Source organism: Mesoplodon bidens (genome assembly GCF_964165515.1).
Source record: "Mesoplodon bidens genome assembly, chromosome: 14".
Lineage (NCBI taxonomy): Eukaryota > Metazoa > Chordata > Mammalia > Artiodactyla > Ziphiidae > Mesoplodon > Mesoplodon bidens.
In genome coordinates, this window is record NC_138170.1 from 82,542,788 (window position 1) to 82,558,995 (window position 16,208).

The 16,208-nt window shown below is 44.8% G+C and overlaps 2 protein-coding genes across 7 annotated transcripts in view; one reads left to right on the top strand and one right to left on the bottom strand.

Annotated features, from left to right (window-relative positions):
- The first annotated feature begins 14 nt into the window (after window positions 1-14).
- Window positions 15-12,944, top strand: ITGB1BP1 (integrin subunit beta 1 binding protein 1). 3 transcript variants are annotated; one of them, XM_081253979.1, is made up of 7 exons: window positions 15-161; window positions 5,104-5,208; window positions 7,611-7,689; window positions 8,977-9,113; window positions 10,940-11,032; window positions 11,595-11,744; window positions 12,609-12,944. In XM_081253979.1, exons 2-7 carry the CDS (start codon window positions 5,137-5,139, stop codon window positions 12,621-12,623), a joined length of 546 nt encoding a protein of 181 aa, XP_081110105.1. In that variant the 5' UTR covers window positions 15-161; window positions 5,104-5,136; the 3' UTR covers window positions 12,624-12,944. The 3 variants fall into 3 exon arrangements, with proteins under 3 accessions (XP_081110105.1, XP_081110103.1, XP_081110104.1); XM_081253977.1 differs by lacking the exon at window positions 12,609-12,944 and adding an exon at window positions 12,242-12,508 and having other exon boundaries at window positions 17-161; XM_081253978.1 differs by lacking the exons at window positions 15-161; window positions 12,609-12,944 and adding exons at window positions 288-410; window positions 12,242-12,508.
- An 887-nt stretch (window positions 12,945-13,831) lies between these two features.
- The window catches only part of ASAP2 (ArfGAP with SH3 domain, ankyrin repeat and PH domain 2), a 157,564-nt gene continuing 155,187 nt past the window's right edge, over window positions 13,832-16,208 (bottom strand). For all 4 annotated transcript variants that reach the window (XM_081253973.1, XM_081253972.1, XM_081253975.1 and 1 more), the window contains one exon: window positions 13,832-15,394. In XM_081253973.1, coding sequence (XP_081110099.1) covers window positions 15,320-15,394 — 75 coding nt within the window. In that variant the 3' untranslated portion in view covers window positions 13,832-15,319. The remainder of the gene's footprint in view (window positions 15,395-16,208) is intronic.

Consider the following 16,208-nt stretch of genomic DNA (forward strand, 5'->3'; position numbering starts at 1 on the left):
CGGGGTCAGGGCTGCGCCTGCGCGAGGCTTGGGAGGCGGGGTCCGGCGGGCGGTGCCACGGGGCTTGAAAAGCGGGCCCTGGGGCTTTTACCCGGAGTGGCTGCCGCGGCTCTGGCTGTCCAGGTTGTGGGTGTCTGACCCCGGCCGCAGTCGGCGTTGAGGTGAGGCCCGGCCCTCGCCGCGCTCGGGCTGAGCCTGGCCGGGAACGCGGGTCCCGAGGGCAGCGCCGACGGGGAGGCCCGCGGCGGGGCGGATGGGTGGGGCCGCGGGGGCCGCGGTCTCCACCGGGACCCGCCTTCCCTGGGTGGGGGACCCAGGCCCCGAGGCGGCGCGGGGCCGGCGGTGGGAGCCGAGGAGCGGGCCCGGGCCTGCGGGGGGAGGCAGTGCTCCGATGCAGATTCCTGTCTGGGGTAGGACTGCAGCTCCGGTGACGACGGGTGTGGCGTGTGGCGTGTGTCTGGGTCCAGTCGGAAGGGTGATGGAGTGAGAGCATCCGCGGGGCTGCTCCCCACGTTCCTCACGTCAGGCTCTGATTTGAGGGGCGATGGAGAGCGTTCACTTTTTGTGCGGGATCCTGTTGGTTCCTCCACGCGTCGTGGCTGTTTCCCCGCAGCTCGGGGCCGGGGTTGCGTCTGTTTTGTTTACTGAGCACCGGCACGTGGCAGGCGCTCCCGACAGGAGCTGGGCGGGGTCTGGAAAGAGCTTTGGAGCCAACTCTACCAAGGTTCCAAACTTGGCCCCATGCATTACCAGCCTGGTGGCCTTGGGCAAGCTGCTTCATCAACTTTGCGCTTTGCTGCCTCATTGGAAAGGGGCTGTGATACTGCAACCTTGCTGGTCAGTGGAGAGGGTCAGAGGTATACACAGATGGCATAAGGGTGTGTGTGTGTGTGTGTGAGTGTATAAAACATATCACCTAGCTGGGTGGCAGATGGTAGGTGCTCAGGACGTGGGAGTTGTCATCTGGATGTTATCTCACAAGAAGGTTCTCCGGTTCATTAAGCATGGCCTCTGCCAGGCTGTAGCAGGCATCGGATATGCAGAGCTGACCTAGCCCTGGTGTTTGATGAGCTCACAGTTCTGAGTGAGATAGTTACAAGTAGACAGTAGCCGACTAATGCTGAGATCAAGGTATAAACTCAAGCTGTGGAATACCCATCCCGTAGCCCAACCTGGAGGCTTTCTAGAACAGAAGGCTGAACTGAGTCTTGGAAGGTGACCGGTTAGCCAAATAAATAGAAGGTGGAAGGGCATTCTAGGCAGAGGGAATGGCAGGAGCAAAGCGTGGAAACAGGGAGCTGAGTGCATGCTGAGAACCGCAAGCCAGTTTGCATTCCTTACAGATTAATTGAGTGTGAGACTGGTTGTGGATGATAAGACTAGAGGTCCACACGAGCCCGGTCATGGAGGACCTTGCGTGTCCTGGCAAAGAGCCTGACTTCAGTCTCTAACTTTGAGGAGCCAACAAAAGATTTTAAGCAGGTTAAATGGCATCTGACTTGAGTTTTAAAGAAATCATTTCAGCTGGAGCTTGGTGACAGAATTGAAGCGGCAAGGAGTCCAGCTGGGACTGATACCGACCAGGGTTCTTGGCCTCCCCAATCAGTAGAAATGGATAAGAGGCCAGTCCAGAAATTCAGGCAGGGCTTGACTGGGGCTCCTGCAGCTGCAGGAGGGGAGCGAAAACAAGTAACAGGTTCCCTTGCTCGCTACCCGCCCCCCCGCCCCCGCCAAAAGGGGCCCGAGCGGTGGGGGGCGAGCTCGTCCCTTACATGGGGTGAGGGTAGGGGTGTGTCCAGGGGTCGGGCGGAGGGGCGGCTGAGGTGTTTCGCCCACCCCCGGGCGGTGTTGAGCACAGGGGGCGCGCGCAGGACCCTGCTTTGGCTCTCTGCTCTTCAGAAGTGGCAGTTGGGTTTTTGGCCTTTTTTGTGTCTTGTCCATAATTTGCCCCAACTGCACGTGCATGCACGCAGTTATTTTTAGTTCCTTTATAGTTTCTTTGTATCTGTTACTCGAGAAGACATTTGTCCACTTGCAATCACTGCAGCAAAGGGTCCCAGGTCCTAGCCTGTCTCAGGACAAGGTCCCTCACCCTTGAAATATCTCCTGATGGCTTGTGAATTCCTCAAATTGCATTCCAAACTTTGTGCATTTTTATGGGTTAAGGGTCCATTGCTTTCATCACATAATGAAAAAGTATTTCTATGTAGCCATAGTCTAGGATGATGCAGGCCCTGTTTAGAGACATGGATGAGGGAACTCTTCAAGTGGTGTAATCAGTGCATCTTGGACTTGGCTGGATATGAGGGCTGGAGGACAGAGAGGAGTCGGTGATTTCCTGGTTTCTACCAGAAATAATGGAATTTACTGAAAGGGAGAGGAGAGGGGCAGCTGTGGAGGGAAAGGGGATGGGTTCTGCTTTAGGCCTTTTGGCCTTTGATGAGTCTGTGGAACATCCAAGTGACAGTATCTTCGGTCTCATTTTTATGCACGAATAATTTAGACAAGAATGATTTGCTGGGGCTTCCCTGGTGGCGCAGTGGTTGAGAGTCCGCCTGCCGATGCAGGGGACACGGGTTCGTGCCCCGGTCTGGGAAGATCCCACATGCCGCAGAGCGGCTAGGCCCGTGAGCCATGGCTGCTGAGCCTGCGCGTCCGGAGCCTGTGCTCTGCAAGGGGAGAGGCCACAACAGTGAGAGGCCCGCCTACCGCAAAAAAAAAAAAAAAAAAAAAAAAAAAAAAAAAAAAAAGAATGATTTGCTTAATTAAGAGCATGCATCAAAATAGTGCCAGATGTCAAAGGTTTTCATAAATGCATTTCCCCTTCAGCTCCTAGATTGATGATGGAAAGAAAGTCTTAAGGAGTTGCAAAGGCCTTATTATGTAGTGATTTTCGAATCGTTCTAGTATTCCAGGGGTTTGAAGAGATGCTTCAGGATTTCATAACAATACTATCAAATTTTAAAAAATCATATTTAAAATTGTTTTATATATATATATATATATATATATATATATAGTACTTATATATACTTAAAATATAATGTGCTTAAATATGCTATACACCGACGTTCTAGCCCATCAGATTATGGTATTTTCTGCTGCCAGGTTAACCCAGTTTTGTGCAGACTTTGGAGTAAGGCCCTCTTGCCTTCTCTTTCTAACTGAGAAGTATCCTGTGATGGCAGGGCTATCGTTTGCAACGAATTATCCACGGAAGCCTTCTAAGTAGGCCCCCTCTTTTTACTCTTATCCTGTGCAACTAGTTCCCTACCCAGCAGCCAGTCATCTTTCTAAAACAGAAATCTGACCATATCACCTGACTGCTTTTTTAAAACCCTCTGAGTCTTCCTGTGAAACCCAGAACAGAACCTCAGCTTTCGCTGTGGCCTGCAAGGTCTCCTGTGGCTCTTTCCCTCCTGCCACTCTCCCTCCTCCTCCTATTCTCAGTCATATTGGCCTCTCACCGGTCTGTGCGCCAGAGGACGTCCCTCAGGACCTCGGCGCTTGCTGTGCCCTCCACTCTGGGCGCTGCTCCTCCACGTTCACGGCTGCCCCCCCTTCCCTCGGGGCTTAACTCCCGCTTCCCTCAGAACATCTTTTTCTGTCTAAAATCGTCCCCCCTTCCTTTGATCACTATCTCCTTAAGTTGCTTTAGTTCCCCTCGTCGCAATGATTGTTTCCAAATAATGTGTTTTGTATTTGGTTTTCCTGTTGGTCTGTCTACTCCCTCTAAAAGTGAGCTCCCTGAGGTCAGGGGCTTTTTCTGTCTTGTTCACTGGTGTATCCCCAGCACCTGGTAGGTGCTCACTGGCTACTCAGGAACGAATGAATGAATCACACGTTCTCGTTACTCCACAAATGAAGCAGAAATATAGAAACAAGTTGGCTGATGGGGCTGATTTAAAAGCTTGGGCTCAGGAGTCAAGTTTTGGGTCAGTGGCCTAAGGTCAGATGGTAGTGAGTGGACTTGGCGGGGGGCCCTCCACATTCAATGGGAGAAACTGTGTGTTGGAGCGGGGCGTGCATTGACCAGCCCGTGGTCTACTCATTCTCTTCCTTCCTCAGACCCCTTGTTTTTCTGACAAGAATTGACCATGTCGGAATGAAAGGAAGCTATCTGTGCAGACTGCTGTCTGTTGAACGTTTGAAGACGATAAGATAGTGTTGGATTCTGTAGTGAGCAGGTTCCCTTGTTCCCTCTGTAGAACCAACCTTTAGGAAGCATTTGTTAGGTTCTCGTATTCATAAATCCTCCTGAAAGATGGGTCACAGTTCCCTTGTCTACAGAATGCAGATTCTAAGCTATCTTCTGTAAGCCCCCTGGCGGGGGGCCTAGAGCTCCAGCACAGACCCTCAGAGAACATCTGTGTCACCAGGTTGCTGTGAGGATAAAGTGAGACAGTGTGTTTAGAAGTACTTGAACTATAAAACATTATGCAGGCTAGTTTGTAATTTTCCAAGTATAATATATGTGCTCCTGTGAAATGTGCAAGGAGAAATCGAAAACTTTTAAAAAGAGATACATAAGCCTGACTCTGGGAAACGTAAGGTCACCTCCTTCCCTGGCCCTACTGGAACGAGAGGAGAGGTAGCACCTGGCAGTGTTTTCATGTCTGCCTTTACTTAAAGATAGTTGGAGACTTTAAGAAAAATGCACGTTTCCGAGATGTATCAGCGCCTTCAGTTCTTAGCCCTGCCATTTACAGAACAGGAACCAGAGACAGTGACTTGGTTGATAAACTGATGTGTCACATATTTTACTAACGTCTTGACTTGATTAAAGAGAAGGAAGACACTTGAATATATTGAGAACTAGATGTTACTTCTGAACAGTGCTTTTCACACCTCCAGAGATGACAAGAAGGTTCCTACCTTTTTGGTTTATTGGGTTCGAATTTTGTGATTCAAAAAGAGAATAAGAATGAAAAAGACTAATACCCACATCTTGTGGTCAATGGAAAATATTTATGTTTTAAGTAAAAGGAATACGCCATGGAACTGGGAGGAATTGATGGTTTTTATTTATTTTTATTCCTATTATGTGTAAAGGGATTTAAAGTTGCTTTTCTCAATGTATCTAACCAACGCTTGTTCTTCCAGGGGGCGTGCCTCTGGATCGAGCTATGGTGGAAGATGTTTCGGAAAGGGAAAAAGCGACACAGCAGTAGCAGCTCCCAGAGTAGTGAAATCAGTACTAAGAGCAAGGTAGGGGTGATGGCGTGGAGGCCGCAGTCATTAAGTGGTGAGAATTTTGTTTCTTCTGACCGATGCTGCGTGAAGGGTACTAACCCCGGCAGACCTGCTGATGTTCTTCAAACTAGAGGTTTTCGCATTCATTGTTTTGCACTCGAGACACATTTGTGCGCTCGATTTAATTTTATTTTGTTTTGGTAGATTTTCTGGAGTTCTTAACTCCGCTAACCTAGAGGGGTCAGGACTTAGGAATGGTCTCATTGAAACGCTGATTTTTAAATTGTTTATATGACAGGAATTGCAGGCAATCAGGGAGCTGGATGTCTTGAATTCTAGGGTTTGAGGTGTGTGTGCAAATTATAATTCTGTTTTGTCACGGTGAGTTAGTTGGACAGTGAGGCAAATGCCCTGATTTGAGTGTGCGGGGCCCTTCGAGTCCCAAGTCCTGGTCCACTGGGTCCACTGGACTAGGACTGGAGAGCCTTTCTAAGTCATTCTCCACCCGTGTGAGCTCTCGGTGCCCAGTGCCAGGACTGGGTGGGGCAGGAGAGGAGCCCTCGGCCCACACGCACGGGTGCCCACCTCCAGGGCGCCTCTCACCAGCCTGTGGGCAGCGCCCTGGGTGACGACGGCCACGCTCAGGGACGGACACACGCACCACTGCCCTTCGGGAGTTTCCAGCAGGCGAGGGGAGCGGTGTTGTCACTGAGCTGTCAGCACATAGCCCAAAGCACCAAAACCTGACATTTTAGGAGTCCTGTGCGGTCTTAAATGGGAAAATTGACCGTTTTCCTGTCAGGTTTCGGAACTCCTGAAGCTAGCTGAGACCCACCCCGCTGTTACCTAAGTGTGAGGACCTCAGCCTGGGAATCAGGCCCAGCTTCCTGTTTTCTAGATCAGAAAGTGGATAAAGGGAGACGTACTGACCTGCGGCTCGCAGAGTAGGACCAGAGCGCGGTTTCTGATTCCTGAAGGACCAGCTGCCCCGGGCAGGTGGCGGAGGCAGGGCCAGAGAGGTGCAGGAGGGCCGCGGGCCCGGAGGGAGGTCTTACCCCGAAGTGATGGCGAGCCTCGTGCGGTTCCTAAGCAGGGTGCTGTGACTCAGATTTGTGTTCTAGGATGATGTAAGCTTCTGCCGTTATAATTTGGAACCTCAGAAAAATGGGCCAGTTTCTCCCTTCCTGTTCTTCTGTTCTGAGGGTTGTTAGGTTCTGACAACCTGTTAGGTTTTCCTGTGCGGGGGGGTAATTTGACGCACAGAACCTCACTCTGTTGCACACTTCCCAGAAGCCAGCCTGACTTTGTAACGGCATCTTAATTCCAACCCCCCTTCCCTCACCCTTTGAATATTTAGGGTTTTTTTCCAGTTTGTCAGTGCCACACAAATTGATGTGGAACTTCTGCGTGCATACAGCTCTGCTCTTATTTTATATCCCAAGAAGTGCCATTATTAAGAAAGGGAAGAAATAAGGCTTGATACATTTTTTGATTCACTTCTTAAACGTCTAAAAATTTGAGTGTACTTTTAAAATTTAATTTTGATTTGAAGTGTAAAAAAGTGATTTTTTTTTTTTTTTCTTTTTTGGTCGAGCTGTGCAGCTTGCGGGATCTTAGTACCCCGACCGGGGATTGAATCTGGGCCCCGTCAGTAAAAGTGTCAAGTTCAAACCACTGGACCGCCAGAGAATTCCCAATAAGTGATTTGTTTAATCAAAAGTTTTTACTGTTATTTCTAAAAAATGAGAGTATGATGCTGTAGAACAAACTATATTAACATGTATGATTCTTTGAATTTTGCTTAACGGATTTGTTGGTTTTTCTTTGTAATTCACATTGCAGTTATGCTCTGGTCCGCCAGTCGGCCTGTGTTTACCTGTTGTAGGCCAGGTAGTAGTTGGAGTCATTGCAGATGCTGGGGTGAGAATTAGGAGACATAGATTAGAGATCTGGGGTGTTTACTAGATGTAACCTTGGGTAAATCACTTCACCTCTCTGTATCTCTCTGCTCATTTACAAAACAGGATAATATTAACTCCCTGCCTGCTTTCTGCACAGGGTTCTTTTGGGGTTCTTTGGAAATATTACAAAGGCAAGGTGTAGGTTTTCACATATGACATAAATATCAGGTATCTTATAAGGAGATACAGGTAGTGGCTCTGATTTAAACTGGGAGTGTTGACCTCATGTTTATCCAATATTGTGTGATGGGAAGAGCAGTTGGGACTTTTTTTTTGGAAGTTTGCTAAGGAATTTGTCTTTAGAAAAATCTGTCACAGTCGATCTACCTGAATAATTGACCTGATTTTATATGTGTTAATTCAACTATAATAAGTCATTTGAACATTTGGTAGAGAACTTGAGAGAAGATAGTGCTTCTAATTGCGTTTACAATTTTTCTGTTGGTTATTTCTCAGTCTGTAGACTCCAGCCTTGGGGGGCTTTCTCGATCCAGCACCGTGGCGAGCCTCGATACCGATTCCACCAAGAGCTCAGGTATGGAGGGCGGATCATTTGGGCAAAGGCTGCTAACTGATGCTTGTGCAGTTTTGCCAGAGTAGCACAAGGAGTCCTTGAGTATTTGGGGTTTTCTTCCTCTGCTCTGCCAGAAATGGTCCCAGATCTGGTGGAACGTGGGTTGAGGTGGGTGTGAAAGCCGCTGCCTTGGAGCAAACTGCTCTTAATGGTCATGGAGCAAAAACTTGTGGAAAACGTCGTGGTGGCAGTTTAGGAGTGTCAAAACGGCTTTGTAAGAAATGGGCTGGCCGATGGTGAATGATTTTGCAATTACATTCTTCGTGGGGGGTAAGACAACGTCCTGCTGATTTAAAAAAGTTAACACCAGGAGCATGTGGTCGTGAGGGGAGCATCTGTCACAGGCCCTTGAAAACATTGATGCAGCCTCCCCAGAGGAGCAGCTCCTCAGAAATCAAAAGGTGGTTTTGACCCACCTGCTAGCCGGTGTCTAATTGGAAACCTACTACATTCATTTTCTTGTATAAAATCCTTCCACTTTTCCTTTCGGGATCATAGGCGACTCAATCCATAAAAGGTGGTAGGAGTGGGAGAGAAGACGTAAAAGGGAATATAGTAGCATAAGGTCTATTGTCTTTACTTCCAGATGCTTTAAAACATTAAAAACATGGGCATCTTTTTATTACATACACATAATCTAATAAAAGTGACCACAGAGTATTCCTTTACTATTGCAGACGTTGTAAAATCCTTTGTGGTACTTTTGTACTGGCTGGATTTTTACGGCACACACAGTTCTTCACCTGTTACCATCTGTTTTGTAAGAGACTTCCTGTCTGGCATTATTCCATCTACATTGAAAAAAAAATTTCTGGTCTTTTCTGACTGAATGGGAGAGGTAGATCAGGTTTCCTGAATCAGGAAAGAAAGCTAAAAGTGAAAGGTAAAAAGGGAGAAGAAACCAAAAAATAATTAAATGTCATATGCATTACAAAGGTACTCAGCCATTGTCAAGTTGACAATTTAGTTTTCTTCTTTCTGAAGAAGAAATGAAGCATAGTAATAATTTATTCCTTTTGAGATTTTTATATATTTAGTACATTGTGAGTCACTGAGGAAAAGGTTAGTGAAATTTTTAATTCTTTCCCATGACATCAAAAAGTTTGCATTTAAAATTTTTAAATTTTTATTAAAGGTTAACTTCTGATGACACCATCTGTTTCCTGGCTGGGGAGAGGTTGAGGATACCCTGTAATGCAGCTATTTCTTTTGAAGTCTTACTCTTACAATTTTTCTTTTCACCTTTAGGTCAAAGCAACAGTAATTCAGATACCTGTGCAGAATTTCGAATAAAATATGTTGGTGCCATTGAGAAACTGAAACTCTCCGAGGGAAAAAGTCTCGAAGGGCCACTAGACCTGATAAATTATATAGATGTTGCCCAGGTAAAAAAAAAGTTCAATTTTCTCAGATTCCAGAGTGAACTCATGGCTTTGGAGAAAGACAACACTCTTCCAGGTCTCCTCACTGCTTCTCCTGAAGCCGTGCTTTTATCGCTGTTACGTTGTTACTGAGCGCTGGGGTCAGAGGAGGTACAGGGCACCTTGGATACCAAGTGGAAGAGGAACACAGGGACACAGTCCCTCCCTTCACACAGGTGCTTTTCACTTTTTCTGGGGCTGACTGTTTAAATGGGGAGCCGAGTACGGTGGCTAGGTACACACCACAAGCTTATCTCTAAAACAGTCTGGCAAGTCTTACTGTATCTCCGTTGAACTAGGTTCAGCTCTTTGAATAATCTAATTCATAGTGGTGTTGACCTACCGTATCTATTTATTCATACCCTGTTTCCAACAAGAACTGAGGTAAGTTTCAAAAATATATCCTGGTCAAGAAGATAAAAAAATAAATCACCACGAAGGAAAATTTAGTGTGAAAATTAAGACAGATCAAGGTGTGAGGTTTGTGCCTAAAGTATTGTCAGGTCCGTACCCTTGCCAGAGATGGGAGTAGATGAGCCAGACTTAATGGTGTCAACAGTTAGTAACTTGCTTCCCAAGTTTCTAGAAGATGCTTGTCTTTGTGTTCATTAACAAAGGGATATTACTGCAATGGGAAGAGTCCCTTATCAATGTATAGAGTGCTGGTTACTGTTAAGAGTATATAGTCTCTTCACTCATGGAGATGGGATCCTTAAATACACTGTTTCATGTCCTCATGAAAGTGAAGGAAGTCTCCGGTGTCTCAGGGGAAATCAGCTGATCTAATCTGCCATTTAATATAAAGTCATTCCAACGTGCAAGCAGCAACTAATCTAAGTAAAGTATTCTACTGAAAGATTGCTAATAATGTTTTCTCCCAAAAGTACACTAGGATTTTCATTCTGACAAGGACTGCTCAATTTCTCACATCACTAGAAATGGGGCTTATCAGAATTCCATTATTTGACGATAGCATTGCTATTCTCCCATCTGTTGGTTCTCGGAATTGATTTAACCTGCTGTGAGAAATGATTGGCAAGAGTTCGCTCTTGCATGTGAGGACCCAAGAATTAAGGTCGGTGGACGTGGCTCATTTACCATAACCTCTTTAGTGTAGGCAAATGGTTCCACAGAAACACCGACCGTATGGAATATCTACTGATTGCCAGCAATATCATATTTATTTTAGAGAAGGCAAGTTAGGCGTTACTTAACAGGTAAAACTGGACCATCTGCTAGGGAAACCATCAGGCATTATCTGCTGTTTTACTTGTTTCTGAATAGCTCAAAATACTGATATTTTTGAGAGCCGGGTAACCATTCTTCAAGCAGCGTTTACTTGTCCAAAGCCCTGGGGCGCTGGGAATAGCAGACGTATCCAACCCCCGGGTCAGATGTTAAGCGGCTGAAAAAAATGGCTCTTGTGGCATGTTACCTATCATTTAATGTGCTGACATGAGTGTAAACTTTGAGTAAAGGGCCTTAATGTTTCTAATGTAAATATTTAAGCCTCGCTGGGATCTGTGAGGAGTATCCGTTTGTAACTGGGGTTAACAGTAAGCACGGGGTACATGGATCTGAGTTCTGGTCAAATTTGCAGACTGTAAAACAGGTGGGGGGATATTTCTTCTGCCTCTTTGGAGAGAAATTCCTGCTGGGCTGTTGTATGCCCCACATTCTTTAAAGGGTTTGGGTTTGTGATGGCCAGATGCTAAAATTGACTAATCAGAATTAGGAATGAAACATAATTTTTTAAAATGTATATTATGTAATTTATTTTTACTTTAAAGCAAGATGGAAAGTTGCCTTTTGTTCCTCTGGAGGAAGAATTTATTATGGGAGTTTCCAAGTATGGTATAAAAGTATCCACGTCAGATCAGTATGTAAGTAACTTAATTAAGGGGGAAATGTGTTTTAGGTGTTGGGGAGTTCAGGCCGGGAAGGGCCCTCTTGTAGTTAGGTCTGCTTCTGTTTGCAGAGTGGTTGGTTTGTAAACATTTCTGGCACCTGGTCTTAAAACTGACCAATTTCCTAGGGTAAGTGAATAGGGGCTTTTGCTTCTGTGTGTGTAGGGCCCAAGCCAATCCCCTCCCGTCCCCCGGCTGGTCCCCTAATGCAATTTCAGCTTAGGACCCCATGCCAATTCAGAGCAGGCATCAGCTTGGAAGCTGGGCAAAGAGGATGGGATCGTGAACTTAGATCATCTCACTCCATCTTCCTAGAACTTAAGTAGGAAGGTATGATCCTAAAGGCAAATTGGCCCATTACTGATCATCCTAGAATGTCCCTTTGGGTGAAAAATCTGTGAAACTACTTTCTGCCCGATCCATGGATATGGATATGCTCAGTTTAAAACCTCATGATAAATCCTGCACAGGAAAATGCATTATAAGAATGGAGAAACATGTAAAATAGCATGGTCTTTCTCTTCCCTGATTTCTGCAGGATGTTTTGCATCGGCATGCTCTGTATTTAATCATCCGGATGGTGTGTTACGATGATGGTCTGGGGGCAGGAAAAAGCTTATTGGCTCTGAAGACCACAGATGCGAGCAATGAAGAATACAACCTGTGGGTTTACCAGTGCCACAGCCTGGTGAGGTTCTCAGTCTCCTTGGTCATTAGTCTAATAATTCATCAAACAAAGTGGCAAAACCAGAGGCTGTTTAGTCTTCTCAAAGGCTGAAGAGATGTTCTCCGCCACGTGCCTAGCAAACACCTGGCGTAACAAGAGAAATGAGTATATCAATCAGGCCCCAGGTCAGCCGGGCCGGACCTCCTGCAGGCTGTGAGCTGTTAGGCCGGGAGCAGATGTAAAGCTGGTGAGGGAAAGCGGTGTGTCCTCCAGGGCAGAGCCACGCCTTTCCGTACCTTGTTGTTCTGACTCGTGAGGGTCCCTCCCAAGGCCACGGGGTCCTGTGTTACCACCGCGTGCACTTCCTGCAGGGGCAGAGGAACACGGTGACGCAGGCAGGCCAGGTCCGGGGCTTTCCAAACCTGGTGACGTGTAGGTTCAGGAGAGGCGTTAGGAGGGTCACGTTTACTTTGGGAAGAGATTTATGAACTCTTACTGTATCTTTTCACTTAACGTAGGAACAGGCACAAGCAATCTGCAAAGTTTTATCCACTGCATTTGACTCTGTATTGACATCTGAGAAACCCTGAATTCTGCAATCAAGGCGAAGTAGACTTCATGTGCAAGTTCATCTGTTTTCTCAATAGTTCTGTTTTCAATCTGCGGTGGTGTTGAACTATTTTGGAAATATGAGCGATCCTTTGCTCTAGATTTTCTGAAGAAACGCAATATATAAAATATCAGTCGTTTGTTTTTCTATTAAAATGTGTCTTATTTAACAGCGAGTTAACTCTCAATGAAGTTACCTACCTACTAGGACTAAAAGAGCAACGTCACTTGTCGCTTTTAAACACAAATGAGCTTAATAACCTTTATGTGTCGCAGAAGTGCCCTCGGTGATGAATGAACATGGAGAACTTTCTGAGGACGACCAAGGCCGTCTGTCCTGCAGCACTGGCTGGGACACGCTGGTTTCAAACGGTGACACTGCCAGCTCAAGTCACAAAGAGGAAAACTTAAAAAGTGTACTGTCAGGATGACATGCTGGTAAACCACAATAATCATCTTGGGGGTAATTAGAAGTAGTAAAACCTTCAAAGATTACTGCTCATGTTAAAAGTCACACACTGTAAAGAATCTCATGTTCAGTAGGCTAGTGTATTTTTTAAAGGACTGTTTTTATATATAGTGCTTTACTAAAGATTAAAAACATGAAAAACACCATGTCCATTTAAAAGTATTTTATTTTTTTCCAGTCAAAGGACTAGCTAACAAGAAGAGTAGACTTATTAAACATGCTCTAATTATAGGACAATGAAAATAAGAACTGATTTAGGTTATACAATATATACAGTTGCGCTGCAACTAGACCGAAGTAATCAAGTGAATGAACTGAATATCATACATCTCAGACAGTATCCACACTGTGGACCGTGGTACCCGCCCACCCCTTCACAGATCACACAGTAACCATTAGTCTGTGGACAGATTTCTGAGTCGCCATCCCTAGAAGTCAGATCTGATGGAGAATGGCATGCCAAATGCCAGAATCCTGCAGCTAAGTTCATGACATGTAAACTTTAAATATAAATAGATATCTACAATGTTTTCCTTTCTCTCAGTTGCTTTTTTTTTTAATTTGCAAAGAGCAAATAACTAGGAAAGGATATTAGTAGGGAAGTTAATATAATTTCTCCTCTGGCAAGAGTAGTGTTAATTACTGCACAACAGCACCACCAGATTGTAGACTGGAAAAATATTTCCTAGATATTTATGTACCAGTGAACCTGATATATTAGTTTGGGACTGGTGTTCAAATGTTGATAGGAGTCAACTTTAATTCCTTATACAGCTGGCACCAAGTAGTCAAAAGGCTGATTATAAGATACAGATGTGGGAGCGTTGTATTAAAATATACATATGAAGTGCACTGTGCAAAACATCTGTTTACTTTCTTAAATCTATGAGAGAATTAACTAAATGAAGGGTTCAAAAACAGAAATTAACAATTAGTGAAAACAGATGTAGTGCTTTTTAAAAAGACTTTAATTACAGATCTAACACATTTTCCCCCAGAACTTTGAAAGGCAAATTGCCATACAACATCATAAAACATTCCAGTTTATTCTGTCTCCCTTTATAATAACAATGAAAAAATACAATGCAATTTAAAAAAAAAAAAGCTCTATACTTACAAGAGTCTTGCATAATAAGGACAGGCTGCTTCAATCAAATGTACCATCGTAACAAATGCACTAACAGCATCGTCTCCTTGCTTTCCAAGCCTCTTCTTAAATTTACTCCTTCGCTTTGGGTAAAAATCTAAGTGGTCATCATATGCCTATTTATTCTCTAAGAGTGCCAAAATTTCCAATATACCTACCATGAATCTTACACAATTACTAAAGAGAGGTATGATAGTCAAGTTCATTAAACTAACGAATTTTGATTTTATCATATACAACCTAATCCCCCCACCCCCAGTAGCTTAAGAATGATACGATGGACTTCAATAGTAAAACCGGGATGTCTGAGAGTCTTCTGTTACCTGGGACCTACAGGTTTCTGATATGCTCTTGATTACAAACAAATGGACAGATTAAATTTCAAGACAGTGTAACTACCATTCCTGTTGGTATATTATATAAATACAAGACACTAAACTGAGTGGACATTCTCTTGGGCTAGAAAGGGAAGGCAGTGGTACACTCGATAGGAAACAGCAAGTCTGTGGTAATATGGGGGGTCGGTCTGCACCACGGTGCTCTAGCTGTGTGACGAGGGAGGCCCGGGAAGGCAAATCCCAAACACCTAAAGCGTAGACACTCGTTTAAAGAACGGTTCTGCAGTCCATCATCCTTAGTTTTTAACCAGGTTCAGGGAATGCAGTTAATATAATCTGGAGCTGAATTAACTGCTGTGACATACGCCATAATAAACCATCTGTAGTCGGGTCAAGTAGGCTTGTTCACAACAGGTTACACACACATGCAGGATACACTGATAGTTGCAACCTCACACACCAGGGCTGGAAAGTACAACGCTTATGTATACATTTCCAGTAAACATTGGGTGGATTTCAAAGGAAATCTTTAACGGTATCTTTAAAGAAAAAAAAGTCTTTAAAGGTGAACTGAAGCATTTTATGCAGAAAGTGCGGGCTGGCTATGGACTCTGAAAGCAACAATTTCCTGGCTTCCTAAAAAGAATAATTGTGCTAAAGGTCACCAACCCCAGACGTGGGCCAAGAAAAACAGGACGAGTTTCTTTCCCACACTCAAAACATTTTTAGGTTCAACTAATGCTGTAGATTCAGAATCTTCATTATTTAGTTAAAATAACTTTTCAGTTCACCTTTAGGAAATTCAGTTTTTCCTAATAAAAGTATAGCAATGTTTCATGAAAAACACGAATTATAAAAACAATTCACTGATATATATAAATTGCCTTTGAGTTTTTAAAGCAGAACAGTGGCCTTAGAGAAAGTGGGCTACCGTACGATACAATTCATAAAACAGGTTATCTGGCAAGAGCTCTGGTACCAATAATGAGACGAGACGTAACGTTAAACAGAAGTGGTTTTGTTCAGTAGCAGTTTAGTCAGCAATAAAGTGCACAAATGACACGGGAAACGCTCCTTTGCGACTGGGATCGCCATCGATGTGGCCGATCTGAAATGAATAAAAGGTTATGTTGTTACACAAATTCCAAATGTTGGAAACTTTGAAGGGCATTACAGCATTTGGAGGAAAAAAAAAAAAAAGGTGTTTGGAAGAATCTCTTCTGGGAAAGAATTACTTGGGTCCAACATCTAAACTGCTTTTCCTTTCACTCCCGTCTCAAATAGTGCCGGCCTACTACCCGCAGGGACTCCTATCCGCGAGGGGAGTCGGTGTCTGCACACACGCCCCACCGCGGTCCTGGTGGTCTCGGGGGGCAGGCAGGACAGGATCAGACCACCACCCCGACCTCCCTTTTTGGTTTTGTTTTTTTTTTAAATGGATGAAGAAACTGAATGTCAAGTCTGTGCGCTGCCAAGTCACAGAAAGTGGCAAATGTGAGTTGGCCCTATTTAAATGTAGTCAAAGCATTTAAGACTTCAGTAAATCCATTTACTTTTCCTCTGGGAAAATTATATAAATTATACCTCAAGTCTGATCTCAACGATGCAAATTAAGTAGTTAAATAAACATCTAAAACGAAATCACCAAAATTTAAATTATTATTTTTGTGTGTGTGAGGGGGGATGCCCTGAGATTATAGACAGCATTTACTTTCTTTATAGCTTTCTGATTTTGCCACAGTTTTTGAAATGAACAGGTGTTTTCCAGGTGCCTAAGCCTGGTGTCAGGCTGGAGCCCCATCCTTGTGGTGGGTTGTACACAAGTGTGAAGGCCAGACCTGCCTCAGGTCTCAGGGCCATGCGGGCAGCGGGCGGGCAGAGCCCTGGACGGGCACCAAGGGGCACCAGGAGCTGCCGCCCCC

Coding starts and splice junctions, on each gene's coding strand:
- ITGB1BP1 (XM_081253977.1), top strand. CDS start 5,137: ATGTTTCGGAAAGGGAAAAAGCGACACAGCAGTAGCAGCTCCCAGAGT. Junction 5,209..7,610: donor AAATCAGTACTAAGAGCAAG/GTAGGGGTGATG, acceptor GTTATTTCTCAG/TCTGTAGACTCCAGCCTTGG. Junction 11,033..11,594: donor TATCCACGTCAGATCAGTAT/GTAAGTAACTTA, acceptor TGATTTCTGCAG/GATGTTTTGCATCGGCATGC.